The 13,876-nt window shown below is 45.6% G+C and overlaps 1 protein-coding gene across 1 annotated transcript in view; it reads left to right on the forward strand.

Annotated features, from left to right (window-relative positions):
- RAB20 (RAB20, member RAS oncogene family) overlaps positions 1 to 13,494 on the forward strand; it is a 110,951-nt gene extending 97,457 nt beyond the window's left edge. Inside the window, exon 2 of the mRNA XM_063953173.1 lies at positions 12,373 to 13,494. Coding sequence (XP_063809243.1) covers positions 12,373 to 12,887 — 515 coding nt within the window. The 3' untranslated portion in view covers positions 12,888 to 13,494. The remainder of the gene's footprint in view (positions 1 to 12,372) is intronic.
- Positions 13,495 to 13,876: the final 382 nt, after the last annotated feature.

Consider the following 13,876-nt stretch of genomic DNA (forward strand, 5'->3'; position numbering starts at 1 on the left):
TTCCAGTCGGTCTATGCGTTCCCTCCTCTTCCTCTCATACCCAAGGTGTTGAGAATAATAAGAAAAAGAGGAGTGAGAACAATTCTCATTGTTCCAGATTGGCCACGAAGGACCTGGTATCCGGATCTGCTGGAAATGCTCACAGAAGATCCGTGGCCTCTTCCTCTACGACAGGACCTGTTGCAAGACTTACCGCGGCTGCGTTTGACGGCATGGCGGTTGAACGCAGGATCCTAGCGGAAAAAGGCATTCCGGATGAGGTCATTCCTACGCTGATAAAGGCTAGGAAGGACGTGACAGCTAAACATTATCACCGTATATGGCGAAAATATGTTTCTTGGTGTGAGGCCAGGAATGCTCCTACGGAAGAATTCTATCTGGGCCGTTTCCTTCACTTCCTACAGACTAGAGTGAATTTGGGACTAAAATTAGGCTCCATTAAGGTTCAGATTTCGGCCTTATCCATTTTCTTTAAAAAAAAAATTGGCTTCTCTCCCAGAAGTACAGACTTTTGTGAAGGGAGTGTTGCATATTCAGCCTCCTTTTATACCTTTGGTGGCGCCTTGGGACCTTTAATGTGGTGTTGAGTTTCCTTAAGTCGCACTGGTTTGAACCACTTCAAACGGTGGAGTTAAAATATCTCACTTGGAAGGTGGTCATGTTATTAGCCTTGGCTTCGGCTAGGCGAGTGTCGGAATTGGCGGCTTTGTCTCATAAAAGCCCCTATCTGGTTTTCCATATGGATAGAGCGGAATTGCGGACCCGTCCTCAATTCTTCATAAGGTGGTGTCATCTTTTCATATGAACCAACCTATTGTGGTGCCTATGGCTACGCGAGACTTGGAGGATTTCGAGTCCCTTGATGTAGTCAGGGCTTTGAAAATTTACGTGGCCAGAATGGCTAGAGTCAGAAAAACAGAAGCACTGTTTGTCCTATATGCAGCCAACAAGGTTGGCGCCCCTGCTTCAAAGCAGACTATTGCTTGCTGGATCTGTAACACGATTCAGCAGGCGCATTCTACGGCTGGATTGCCATTACCAAAATCGGTCAAGGCCCATTCCACTAGGAAGGTGGGCTTTTCTTGGGCGGCTGCCCAAGGGGTCTCGGCACTACAACTATGCCGAGCTGCTACTTGGTCGGGTTCAAACACCTTTGCAAAGTTCTATAAGTTTGATACCCTGGCTGAGGAGGACCTCCTGTTTGCTCAATCGATGCTGCAGAGTCATCCGCACTCTCCTGCCCGTTTGGGAGCTTTGGTATAATCCCCATGGTCCTTACGGAGTCCCCAGCATCCTCTAGGACGTAAGAGAAAATAAGATTTTAAACCTACCGGTAAATCTTTTTCTCGTAGTCCGTAGAGGATGCTGGGCGCCCGTCTACTGGGCGGACTACTTCTGCGAGACTTGTATATAGTTTTGCTTATATAAGGGTTATGTTATAGTTTTTATCGGTCTTGGACTGATGCTATGTTGTTGTTCATACTGTTAACTGGGTAGTTTATCACAAGTTATACGGTGTGATTGGTGTGGCTGGTATGAATCTTGCCCTTGGATTAACAAAATCCTTTCCTCGTACTGTCCGTCTCCTCTGGGCACAGTTTCTCTAACTGAGGTCTGGAGGAGGGGCATAGAGGGAGGAGCCAGTGCACACCCATATCTAAAGTCTTTCTTAAAGTGCCCATGTCTCCTGCGGAGCCCGTCTATTCCCCATGGTCCTTACGGAGTCCCCAGCATCCTCTACGGACTGCGAGATAAAGATTTACCGGTAGGTTTAAAATCTTATTTTTTCAGTGGTTTAGAATAATGCATATAATAGCAGTCAATTGATACATTTTAAGAACCTCAGATACTTTTGTCATTGCCAATAAAATATGTATTTACTGCTATCCTGTATTAGTTTCTCTTGTGTTTCTTTTTTTTGGGGTGGGGGGGGGGGGCACAGGCAGATTTCCCCATTTTCACCTGTACTTAATTCTTGCTTATGTTACAGGCGTTATCATGTGAATGGCGAGTACACAATTTTCTATTTGAAAAGCCCAATAACGGGAGCACGCATACTGGAAATAATGGAATTATTATGTGTTATGTGCGTTAGAGCACGTTAACACCTTATCACAGCTAATTGAATTCCCCCATAGTGACACATTTTTAAAAAAAGGTGGGGAATGGTTAAACTTTGCACCACTCCCCTCCTGCATAGCACCTCCTTTCTACATTTGTGATCTGTACACTGCGATGCGATCGCAGTTCTAGTTGAACATGCAACTTACTCAGACCTACTCAGACTAGCAGTAGCAGTGCAGCTTGTGAGGACAAATAAACTGCGTCTGGGATGCAGTCCTTTTTCCTCTCTACTCCTGGCCGCCCCCGCTCCCTGGACATCTGCCTATCAATCGGGCAGAGGCATTGGCAATGCAATCTCAGGACCTGTTCTGCACATGCGCAGAACAGGTCCTGCGTGTGCGCAGTTTCCCAACCATCGGGAAACTGCAGATTGGGTTGCGTAAGCGATCCAAGCAGAAAAGAGAGTTCACCTCCTACCAGGTTCCGGCCAACCTTCTGTATAAGGAGTAATTACCCTTATGATTACCAACCTGGGCCCAAGTTTCCCTATTATTGTCAGGTTTAGTATACACATAGATAGGGAACAAGGGGGCTAATTCAGACCTGATCGCTGCTGTGCGTTTTCGTAATGCGGGCGATCAGGTCTGAACTGTGCAGGTGCAGCAGTGTGCCAGCGCATGCCAGAGATGCGATCGGCATCTCTGCCCAGCGATCACCTCTGGCTGATTGACAGGTAGAGGTATTCGCTGGGTGGGAGGGGGTGGGCCGGCGGCGTTTGGCCGCATTGGGGGGGGGGGGGTTGGGCTGTGGCGGCTGCGTGACATCACACGCAGCTGCTGCGACCCAGAGAGCAACTGGTAGCTCCCTGCCGGTATGCAGGAGCTGCGCTGGTAGGGAGCTACTCTTCAGGTACAAAAGCATCGCCGCAGTGCAATGCTTTTGTACCTGTGTGGCAGGGGCAAACTTCTACGATCAGGTCTGAATTAGGCACAAGGTTTCTTACTCTATTCTGGGCCTAAAGCCCGTATTTAACAAGTATCAAGGTCCTAGCACCAAAAGTTACAACACAACACATGCTTAATTGTGCTGAGGCACTTTATGGTTGCTTCATAGGGCTTATTCTCCAAACTATATATTTGAGCCTTAATAACATTGATTTACATGGGCACAGGAGGACAGGGCCTAATGTTCTAATGCGGTCGTAATCCTTAGTGGCCTAATATCTGAGCCTAATGCCCACTATTGCTATTGGCCAAAATAACAAGGTCCCATCACCCTGGTGGCCTAGTGGGAATGTTAAAAACACTGGTGCCCCATTGGAGCCATGACAGATCTGCCCGTCCTTGGTAGGCATAGAGGGGTCCCTCCTGCACCAACCCTCTCGGAAGTCAACATCATTCCACTGCTTGGCCTTGTCGGCTTGCCTGTTGTCGGCCGCTTGACTTGAATCAGGCTTCATCTGGATGGCAAGAGGACCAGTATAAGCTGTCTTGAAAGAGCTCTGTTGCTGCCAGGGCTTAGGTACCCAGATGTCTTCTTTCTGCCTTAAGCATTCTTCCACCTACTTACTGCCTCTTCTGTTGTTTAGCATTCTGGCTGGTCTTTTCTTTCATCTTATTGATCTCTTTTCTCCCTCTCAGCTGATGCAACACGTTTTGATTGGCTCACCATGGATGCGCCTCATTGGCCCACTCACTGCGAGCCTTGATTGATGACAAATGTAAAGTGCTGCTAGTTGGTTAGCTGGGCTTGAATTTCTAGAGATTTAAGCCTTCAGTTCTAACCCTAAAACTGGATACACAGTCAGCTGATCCGGTAAAAGCTCCCAATCAGCTGAATATTGTGTCACCAGCTTGTCCCTTGCGAGTCCTGTACACACTGCTAGAAATAGCTGTGTGTACAGGCTCCTACAGAAATGGGAGATCGGGCGGATAAATATTAAACAGCAGATGAGATGTGGGCTCAATATCCCGGCCGTTGCAGGTGCGTTTTAAGCTGTTTCTCTGTTCCTGCAACGGACCTGCATACACAACGATGCTTTTGTCGGCTCATTCACCTGATATAGGGGGTCATTCCGACCCGATCGCACGCTGCAGTTGTTCGCAGCGGTGCGATCAGGTCTGAACTGCGCATGCACCGCGACCACAATGTGCAGGCACGTCGCTGCCTGGCGACAGGAGACGCCGTGCAGCGTGGGACCATACGAAGAAGGCGATCGCAAAGTAATTGACAACTGGGTGGCAACTAACCATTTTCTGGGAGTGCCGTGTAAAACATAGGCGTGTCCAGGCGTTTGCAGGGCGGGTGTCTGACGTCAATTCCGGGACCTGACAGGCTGAAGTGATCGCAGTGTCTGAGTAAGTTCAGAGCTACTCAGAAACTGCACAAAAACTTTTTGCACAGCTCCCCTGCACAAGCGATCACACAATTGCTATGCTAAAATACACTCTCCCATAGGCGGCGACTATCTGATCGCACGGCTGCAAAAAATTGCTACTGTGCGTTCAACTCTGAATAACCCCCACTGGGTGATCCGGACATGTATTGGTGTGTACTGAGCTTAACAGACTCCAATGCTACTCACTGGAGCCGTCTTCTCCAGCAACAGAGATTATTACCATTTTCTGCATTAAAAAAATTGTAAAATTGAGATCATTTCTGACACGGGAAAAGTAGTAGTTTGTTGTCATATACCCCCCGCCCCCCCTCCCCCTCTTGAAATGTATAAAATAAATAAGGGAACACATATGGATTGTGTGTGTGTGTGTGTGTGTGTATACTGGAAGTGCAGTGACATTTGGATCCTGCTTTGAACCACACATGTGCTGCTGTACATGCAGGTTCCCCATCAGGGCTTGGAGCATGGAGTCAGGCGTCTCCATTGCCTCTGGGATTTACGCCCCTGGTGGATTACAGCTGTATTTGTTCTGTCCATGTAGAGACACCTAAACATTTTATCTAATAGTAACCACACGTCGAGGGGGCGGGGCTTCTTCCTCAGCACTCACCAGTGCCATGTTTTTTCTCCACAGCACCGCTGAGAGGAAGCTCCCCAGCCTCTCCCCTGCAGTTACACGGTAGAAGAGGGTAAAAAGAGAGGGGGGGGCACATAATTAGGCGCAAAAATCAATATAAACAGCAGCTACTGGGTTAACATTAAGTTACTGAGTTATTCCTGGGTTAATAGCGCTGGGGTGTGTGCTGGCATACTCTCTCTCTGTCTCTCCAAAGGGTCTTATGGGGGAATTGTCTTCAGATGAGCATTCCCTGAGTGTGTGGTGTGTCGGTACGTGTGTGTGTCGACATGTCTGAGGTAAAAGGCTCCCCTAAGGAGGAGATAGAGCAAATATGTGTGTGTGAGGGTGTCTCCGTCGACAACGCCGACACCTGTTTGGATATGTGTAATTAAGTGCTAAGGTGAATTTATTGCACAAAAGATTAGAGAACAGACAGGAAATCTACCCATGTTTGTCCCTATGTCGCAGAGACCTTCAGAGTCTTTCAATGACCACTATCCAAAATAATAGACACTGATATCGACACGGAGGTTGACTCCAGTGTCGACTACGATAATGCAAAGTTACAGCCAAAATGGCCGAAAAGTATTCAATATATGATTAGTGTAATAAAAGATGATTTGCATATCACTGATGACTCATCTGTCCCTGACACAAGGGTACACATGTTTAAGGGGAAGAAAGCTGAGGTAAATTTCCCTACTCTCATGATGAAAAAGAGCGGGAATCTCCAGACGAGACTGCAGTTTCCCACAAAGAGTTCTCAGGCAGTATCCTTTCCCCACTAGGGCCAGGATAGGATGGGAATCTTCCCCTAGGGTGTCACGTTTGCCCAAAAGGTAGCCCTGACGTAACGGCTATTCTCAGGGATCCTGCAGATAGCGTGCACATTCTGGTACACTACTCAGACCGGCGATTGCGTCGGCATGGGTTTATAGCGCTGTGGCAGCGTGGACAGGTACCTTATCAGCAGAGATTGAGACCCTAGTATGTAGATTATATATATATATATATATATATATATATATATATATATATATATATATAGAGATATATATATATATATATAGAGATATATATATATATATATATATATATATATATATATAGAGATATATATATATATATATATATATATAGAGATATATATATATAGAGAGAGATATATATATATAGATATAGATATATATATATATATATATATATATATATATATATAGAGATATATATAGAGATATATATATATATAGAGAGATATATATATATATATATATATAGAGAGATATATATATATATATATATATATATTTATTAAAGATGCTGTCTTAAGATATATATATATATATATATATATATATATATATATATATATATATATATATAGAGAGAGAGATATATATATATATATAGAGATATATATATTTATATAGAGATATATATATATATATATATATAGAGAGATATATATATATATATATATATATAGAGAGATATATATATTTATTAAAGATGCTGTCTTAAGATATATATATATATATATATTAAAACATGCCCAAAGAGACATGAGTATACTGGGTCCTAGAGTCAAAGCTATGTCGATTTCTGCTTGATGTGTCCTGTAGAATATGCAATGGACAGATGATGCCGACTTAAGAGGCATATGGAAGGCTGAGGATTGTGTGGAGAAGGGTTCTCGTACCTGGTCTCCACAGCTATAGCTGGTAATTCTGATATTTTGCCTTATATTCCTGCACAGGCTAGGAAAGCACGACATTATTAAATGCAGCCTTTCGAACAAAGAAACAAGAAAGTCCGAGGTGCTTCCTTTCTTGCCAGAGGCGGGGGCAGAGGAAAGAAGCTTCACAACACAGCTAGTTCCCAGGAACAGAAGTCCTCCCCGGCCTCTACAAAAATCCACTGCATGTCGCTGGGGCTCCACAGGCGGAGCTAGGCCCGGTGGGGGCACGCCTTCGTAAGTTCAGCCACAAGTGGGTTCACTCCCTGTTAGATCCCTGGGCAATAGATATTGTGTCTCAGGGATACAATCTGGACTTGGAGAAGATGCCCCCTCATCGACGGCCCTGCCGGCTTCCCCCCACGAGAGGAAAACAGTATTAACTGCAATTCACAAATTGTATCTTCAACAGGTGGTGGTCAAGGTTCCCCTCCTTCAAGAAGGAGGGGGTTATTATTCGACCATGTGGTAGTCCCGAAACCGGACGGTTCGGTCAGACCCATATTGAATTTAAAATCCCTGAACATATACCTGAAAAGGTTCAAGTTCAAGATGGAATCGCTAAGAGCGGTCATTGCAAGCCTGAAAGGGGGAGATTTTATGGTGACTCGGGACATAAAGGATACATACCTTCATGTCCCCATTTATCCACCTCATCAGGCGTACCTCAGAATTGCGGTACGGGATTGTCATTACCAATTTCAGACGTTGCCGTTTGGTCTCTCCACGGCCCCGAGAATGTTCACCAAGGTAATGGCGGAAATGATGGTGCTCCTGCGGAAGCAAGGTGTCACTATTATCACGTACTTGGACGATCTCCTCATAAAAGCGAGATCAAGAGAGCAGTGGCTGAACAGCGTATCACTTTCTCTGGAAGTGTAACGGCAACACGGCTTCTATATATTCCAAAGTCGCAGTTGGTTCCTACAGCTCATCTGCCTCTCCTAGGCATGATCCTAGACACAGACCAGAAAAGGGTTTATCTCCCGATAGAGAGAGCTCAGGAGCTCGTGACACTGGTCAGGAATCTATTAAAACCAAAACAGGTGTCAGTGCATCACTGCACTCGAGTCCTGGGAAGGATGGTGGCATCATACGAGGCCATTCCCTTCGGCAGGTTCCATGCGAGGACCTTCCAATGGGACTTACTGGACAAGTGGTCCGGATCACATCTTCAGATGCATCGGTTACTCACCCTATCCCCCAGGGCCAGGGTGCCTCTCCTGTGGTGGCTGCAGAGTGCTCACCTTCTCGAAGGTCGCAGATTCGGCATTCAGGACTGGGTCCTGGTGACCACGGATGCAATCCTCCGAGGGTGGGGGGCAGTCACATAGGGAAGAAATTTCCAAGGGCTGTGGTCAAGTCAGGAGACTTGCCTTCACATCAACATCCTGGAACTAAGGGCCATATACAACGCCCTACGTCAAGCGGGTCCCTGCTTCGCGACCAACCGGTTCTGATTCAGTCAGACAATATCACCGCAGTGGCTCATGTAAACCGCCAAGGCGGCACAAGGAGCAGGGTGGCGATGGTAGAAGCCACCAGAATTCTTCGCTGGGCGGAGAATCACGTAAGAGCACTGTCAGCAGTGTTCATTCCGGGAGTGGACAACTGGGAAGCAGACTTCCTCAGCAGGCACGACCTCCACCCGGGAGAGTGGGGACTTCATCAAGAAGTCTTCACGCAGATTGCAAGGCGGTGGGAACTGCCACAGGTGGACATGATGGCATCCCGCCTCAACAAAAAGCTACAGAGATATTGCGCCGGGTCAAGAGACCCTCAGGCGATAGCTGTAGATGCACTAGTGACACCGTGGGTGTTCCAGTCGATTTATGTATTTCCTCCTCTTCCTCTCATACCAAAGGTGCTGAGAATCATAAGAAAAAGAAGAGTGAGAACAATACTCATTGTTCTGGATTGGCCAAGAAGGACTTGGTATCCGGATCTGCAAGAAATGCTCACAGAGGACCCATGGCCTCTGCCTCTAAGACAGGACTTGTTGCAACAGGGGCCCTGTCTGTTCCAAGACTTACCGCGGCTGCGTTTGACGGCATGGCGGATGAACGCCGGATCCTAGCAGAAAAAGGCATTCCGGATGAGGTTATTCCTACGCTGATAAAGGCTAGGAAGGACGTGACGGCTAAACATTATCACCGTATATGGCGAAAATATGTTGCTTGGTGTGAGGCCAGGAATGCCCCTACGGAGGAATTCCAGCTGGGCCGTTTCCTTCACTTCCTACAGTCGGGAGTGACTTTGGGCCTGAAATTGGGTTCCATTAAGGTCCAGATTTCGGCTCTATCCATTTTCTTTCAAAAAGAACTGGCTTCTCTTCCTGAAGTCCAGACGTTTGTAAAGGGAGTGCTGCATATTCAGCCCCCTTTTGTGCCTCCAGTGGCACCTTGGGATCTTAACGTGGTGTTGAGTTTCCTGAAGTCACACTGGTTTGAGCCACTCAAAACCGTGGAGTTAAAATTTCTCACGTGGAAGGTGGTCATGCTATTAGCCTTGGCTTCAGCTAGGCGTGTGTCAGAATTAGCGGCTTTGTCACATAAAAGCCCCTATCTGGTTTTCCATATGGACAGGGCAGAATTGCGGACCCGTCCACAATTTCTGCCAAAAGTGGTGTCATCCTTTCATATGAACCAACCTATTGTGGTGCCTGTGGCTACTCGTGACTTGGAGGATTCCGAGTTGCTTGATGTGGTCAGGGCTTTGAAGGTTTATGTAGCCAGAATGGCTAGGGTCAGGAAAACAGAATCTTTGTTTATCCTGTATGCTTCCAACAAGCTTGGGGCGCCTGCTTCAAAGCAAACTATTGCTCGCTGGATCTGTAACACGATTTAGCAGGCTCATTCTGCGGCTGGGTTGCCGCTGCCTAGATCAGTTAAGGCCCATTCCACAAGGAAGGTGGGCTCTTCTTGGGCGGCTGCCCGAGGGGTCTCGGCATTACAGCTTTGCCGAGCGGCTACTTGGTCAGGTTCAAACACCTTTGCAAAGTTCTACAAGTTTGATACCCTGGCTGAGGAGGACCTTGTGTTTGCTCATTCGGTGCTGCAGAGTCATCCGCACTCTCCCGCCCGTTTGGGAGCTTTGGTATAATCCCCATGGTCCTTACGGAGTCCCCAGCATCCACTAGGACGTTAGAGAAAATAAGATTTTACTTACCGGTAAATCTTTTTCTCGTGGTCGGTAGTGGATGCTGGGCACCCGTCCCAAGTGCGGACTTCTTCTGCAATACTTGTATATAGTTATTGCTTAAATAAGGGTTATGTTGGTTGCATCAGGGTTGATTTGATGCTCCGTTGTTGTTCATACTGTTAACTGGGTAAGTTTATCACGAGTTATACGGTGTGATTGGTGTGACTGGTTTGAGTCTTGCCCTGGATTCCAAAATCCTTTCCTTGTACTGTCAGCTCTTCCGGGCACAGTTTCTCTAACTGAGGTCTGGAGGAGGGACATAGAGGGAGGAGCCAGAGCACACCAGTATCCAAATTCTTTCTTAAAGTGCCCTGTCTCCTGCGGAGCCCGTCTATTCCCCATGGTCCTTACGGAGTCCCCAGCATCCACTACGGACTACGAGAAATAGATTTACCGGTAAGTAAAATCTTATTATTCCACTAACCTGATAGAACAATCTTTTTTTTTCATCATAAATAACACTGCAGCTGGTAATGTGGCTCTTGCTGCTGGCAGCGATGCTTTATTGTTATGGATCAGGAGGAAGTTGCTATTTTGCAGGGACGGTTACTCGGGCTTTGAGGTAGAAAATATGTATAACACTTACCTGAGAAAAGATGTTTATAACCCCGGTGTAGCAGCGTGGCTGGTGCCGGCACCGCTGTCACATGTCTGCCAAGCAGCTCTGTCCGAGGCGCAGGCTCCTCACCTGTATGCGCTCCAGAAAATTCTGCCTGAGGGGCGGACCCGACCCTCCACTGTAAGTAAAAGGTATTTGTTTTCACTTGGCTTTGCTACAGTGGTAATCGGGAGGCTGGGCGCTGTTTCTAGGTGGCAAGCCTCCTGACGAGCAAAGACTGGGTGGAATTATAGAAACCTGTCTGGCTAGCTTTAAGCTGGGTACACACTGAGCAATATGTTGTCCGATCCAGCAGATCGGACTGACCTATTTCTCAATTCGGCGCATATTAGGCAGTGTGCATGCCTAGTATGCGCGTGTCCGGTGGTCGCTAGCATCGTTTTGATATGCTGCACATCAAACCTGGCGATATCGCTGGCGATACAATGTATGCTAATGAAGGTCTGAACAGTGATCGTTCCATTCTTCATTAACAGTGCTCAGTGTGTACCCAGGTTCCGATATGTCAGTCCATCAAGCCAACATATCGGCAGGATACGCCATGCTCCAGTGTGTACCGAGCTTCAGTGTGTCTATCATTTGTCATTGATGCTGCTGTTGACTGTGAATAAGGTTAGCTACACGCTGTACTGCATGTCTGTTATTAATGTGTCACTTTAGCTTAGTAGTCTTGTGACAGCATCAGTCGGAAATGAGAATCTTAGTTACTGGGGATGTGGTCAGAAATCTCTACTTTTGTCCAGGATGGAAAGCCCTATGTAAGCACTTAACTACTTCCCCAAAACTGCTAAATGATATTAGCAAATAACTACTTTTGTTATATACAGCAACCAATAACCTGTATCTGTGACGTACAAGAGTCTTATTTATATTATAAAGTGCGTGTTCACAGGCCAGAGGATATAACAACGATAAATGAGTTACAGCAGAGTCTATGGGATACATTGTTGGCATTGCTAGATGCTAGATCCGTGACCAAGCCAAAGAACATCTAGGGGGCCATTCAATTGTTATACGAATTGTGCTGATTAATAGTTTCCTGACAAAGCAAGTCAGTTGTTGCTCTCATCATGTGCAAATGCCAGGAGCACACACCTTTCTATTCGCAGCCTCTCGAGGTGGCGAGCATTCATGTGCAAAAAATCTGCAGTTTGGGTGCAATAACCAGGACTTTGGGCTGGTTTAGCTGCTTTACGTGGCTAAACCCGGTCTATTTTGGTGAGACAAGCATGATAAATAATGGGCGCCCGTTAATTGGGGCGGACCGTAAAACAATTCAATTCCCCCATCATATTGGTCAATTCAACTAGATTCCATTTAGTTGCACCTGCGAGTCGGGGGGCAAATTGCTTGCTTGTTCGCAGCGTCTCCACACTATTGCAAGAACAACTAACTCCCCTTACGTCTAGTTGCATTGATCCCATTATGTTTGCAGGTTGTCTCAGAACCAATTAGTATGTAAGGACTCTCCTATACGAAGCAAGGGTTCCATAGTAAATCTGTTTAAAAAACAAAAACACGGATTGCATGGTTTGTGAAGAGTCTCCGCATAAGCCAACTTGCTAAACGTGTATGTTTTTTGCTCTGGGATTTTGAGACTTGTAGAAGGTTTGTAGTAGAGCAGTGAGTGGGACTTACCACTGTGTGGATGAGGTAATTAAGGCATTTGCAAAGAAAAAACTTGCTGTAATTTTTGCCATACAGACATTCACTATGTATTGTTGATTCTGTTTCAGGAAGGGAACAGTTTCATGGCCTGGGTTCTATGTACTGCAGGTCAGCTTCTGCCATCATCCTGACCTATGATGTTAGTAATATGCAGAGTCTCCTGGAACTTGAAGAACGATTCCTGGGCCTAACAGACACAGCCAGTGACGACTGCATCTTCGTTGTGGTAGGGAACAAAATTGACCTCACTGAAGATTGTGAAGCAGAAAATGATTTAGAAGTAGATAGGCCTCGTAGCTCCAGTACTTCCAAGGTACGCAAACAAGTTACCAAAGAAGATGCGATTGCCTTATATAAGCGGATCATGAAATATAGAATGGTGGATGACAGTCATGCTCCAGCTGCAGAGAAGATGTGTTTTGAAAGCAGCGCCAAAACTGGATACAATGTTGATGTCTTGTTTGAAAGTGTTTTTAACATGGTCATTCCATTGATTGTTAAAAAGAGAGCCAATGAACCATATGACACCGTCAATCTTGCACAAATCAGTCGGGAAAAACAGACTAAAAAGGGCTGCTGTTAGCTTTTTGCACTTCTCTATCCCAGGGTAATTTAGATAGCCATTGACACTGGCTAGTAGATGGAATTGATTTGCGCCTGTCACACCATGCCACAATCAAATAGAAACAAATTGGAACAAACCGGATTTTGCACAACCTTTAGGAGCACAACATTGTAAGCATACCTGAGTTACTACCTAGTCTCTGTTATATATCCCTGCAGTGAGGTGCCCGCTACGGTTTGTCAAGTCATACGTTGCCAAGGGACTGCAGCTTTTTAGTACATTTATTTATAACATTCGACACAATTCCACTACCTAACAATGTTTTTTTTATTATGCTAGTGTGTCGTGCACTTGGAAAAATTTTGTATATCAATATTTGTATGTAATTACAGTTTTTTTTGTATTTTTGATCAAATTTATAATATGTATAATAATTACTTTAAAAAAGTCTGGTGGCTTAGGCTGTCCCGGATAAACCTGCCCATTTCTGTATGTGCTTTATCATGAATAATACAAATATGTAGTTTATTATGTCATGTAATTTATGATCATTACTGACAAGTGATTTATCACTAATCCTGTATCAATTACTGATCTTACATTAAATTCACAAAGAAGAACTTTATTTTATTTTTTTAATTATGTCACTGTGGTGGTGTCGAGAACTGCACAATAAGCCATAGACCATTCCTTAATTTTCAAATTGGCTAGAAGTTTGAGCTTGGCTTAAAACCCACTTAACTTCAAGTTTGGGCACTAAATAATACAAAGCCGCTGCAAAAACATATTCTATGGGTTGGGTACGAAATCCGGGCAGATGGGATCTTGACTGTCCGTTGACCAAAAGTGGACAGAATCCTAATACATCCTGGTAAGTATTTTTAATATACCCCTATCCCTAATCCTAACCCCCGCTCCCCCAAGCCTAAACCAAACCTCCCCCACCCCCACAGCCTTACTCTCTCACTTGCCTAACCATCCAACCCCTGTACTTGCCACTGGGATGT

Source organism: Pseudophryne corroboree, chromosome 2, assembly GCF_028390025.1.
Source record: "Pseudophryne corroboree isolate aPseCor3 chromosome 2, aPseCor3.hap2, whole genome shotgun sequence".
NCBI classification, from domain to species: Eukaryota; Metazoa; Chordata; class Amphibia; order Anura; family Myobatrachidae; genus Pseudophryne; species Pseudophryne corroboree.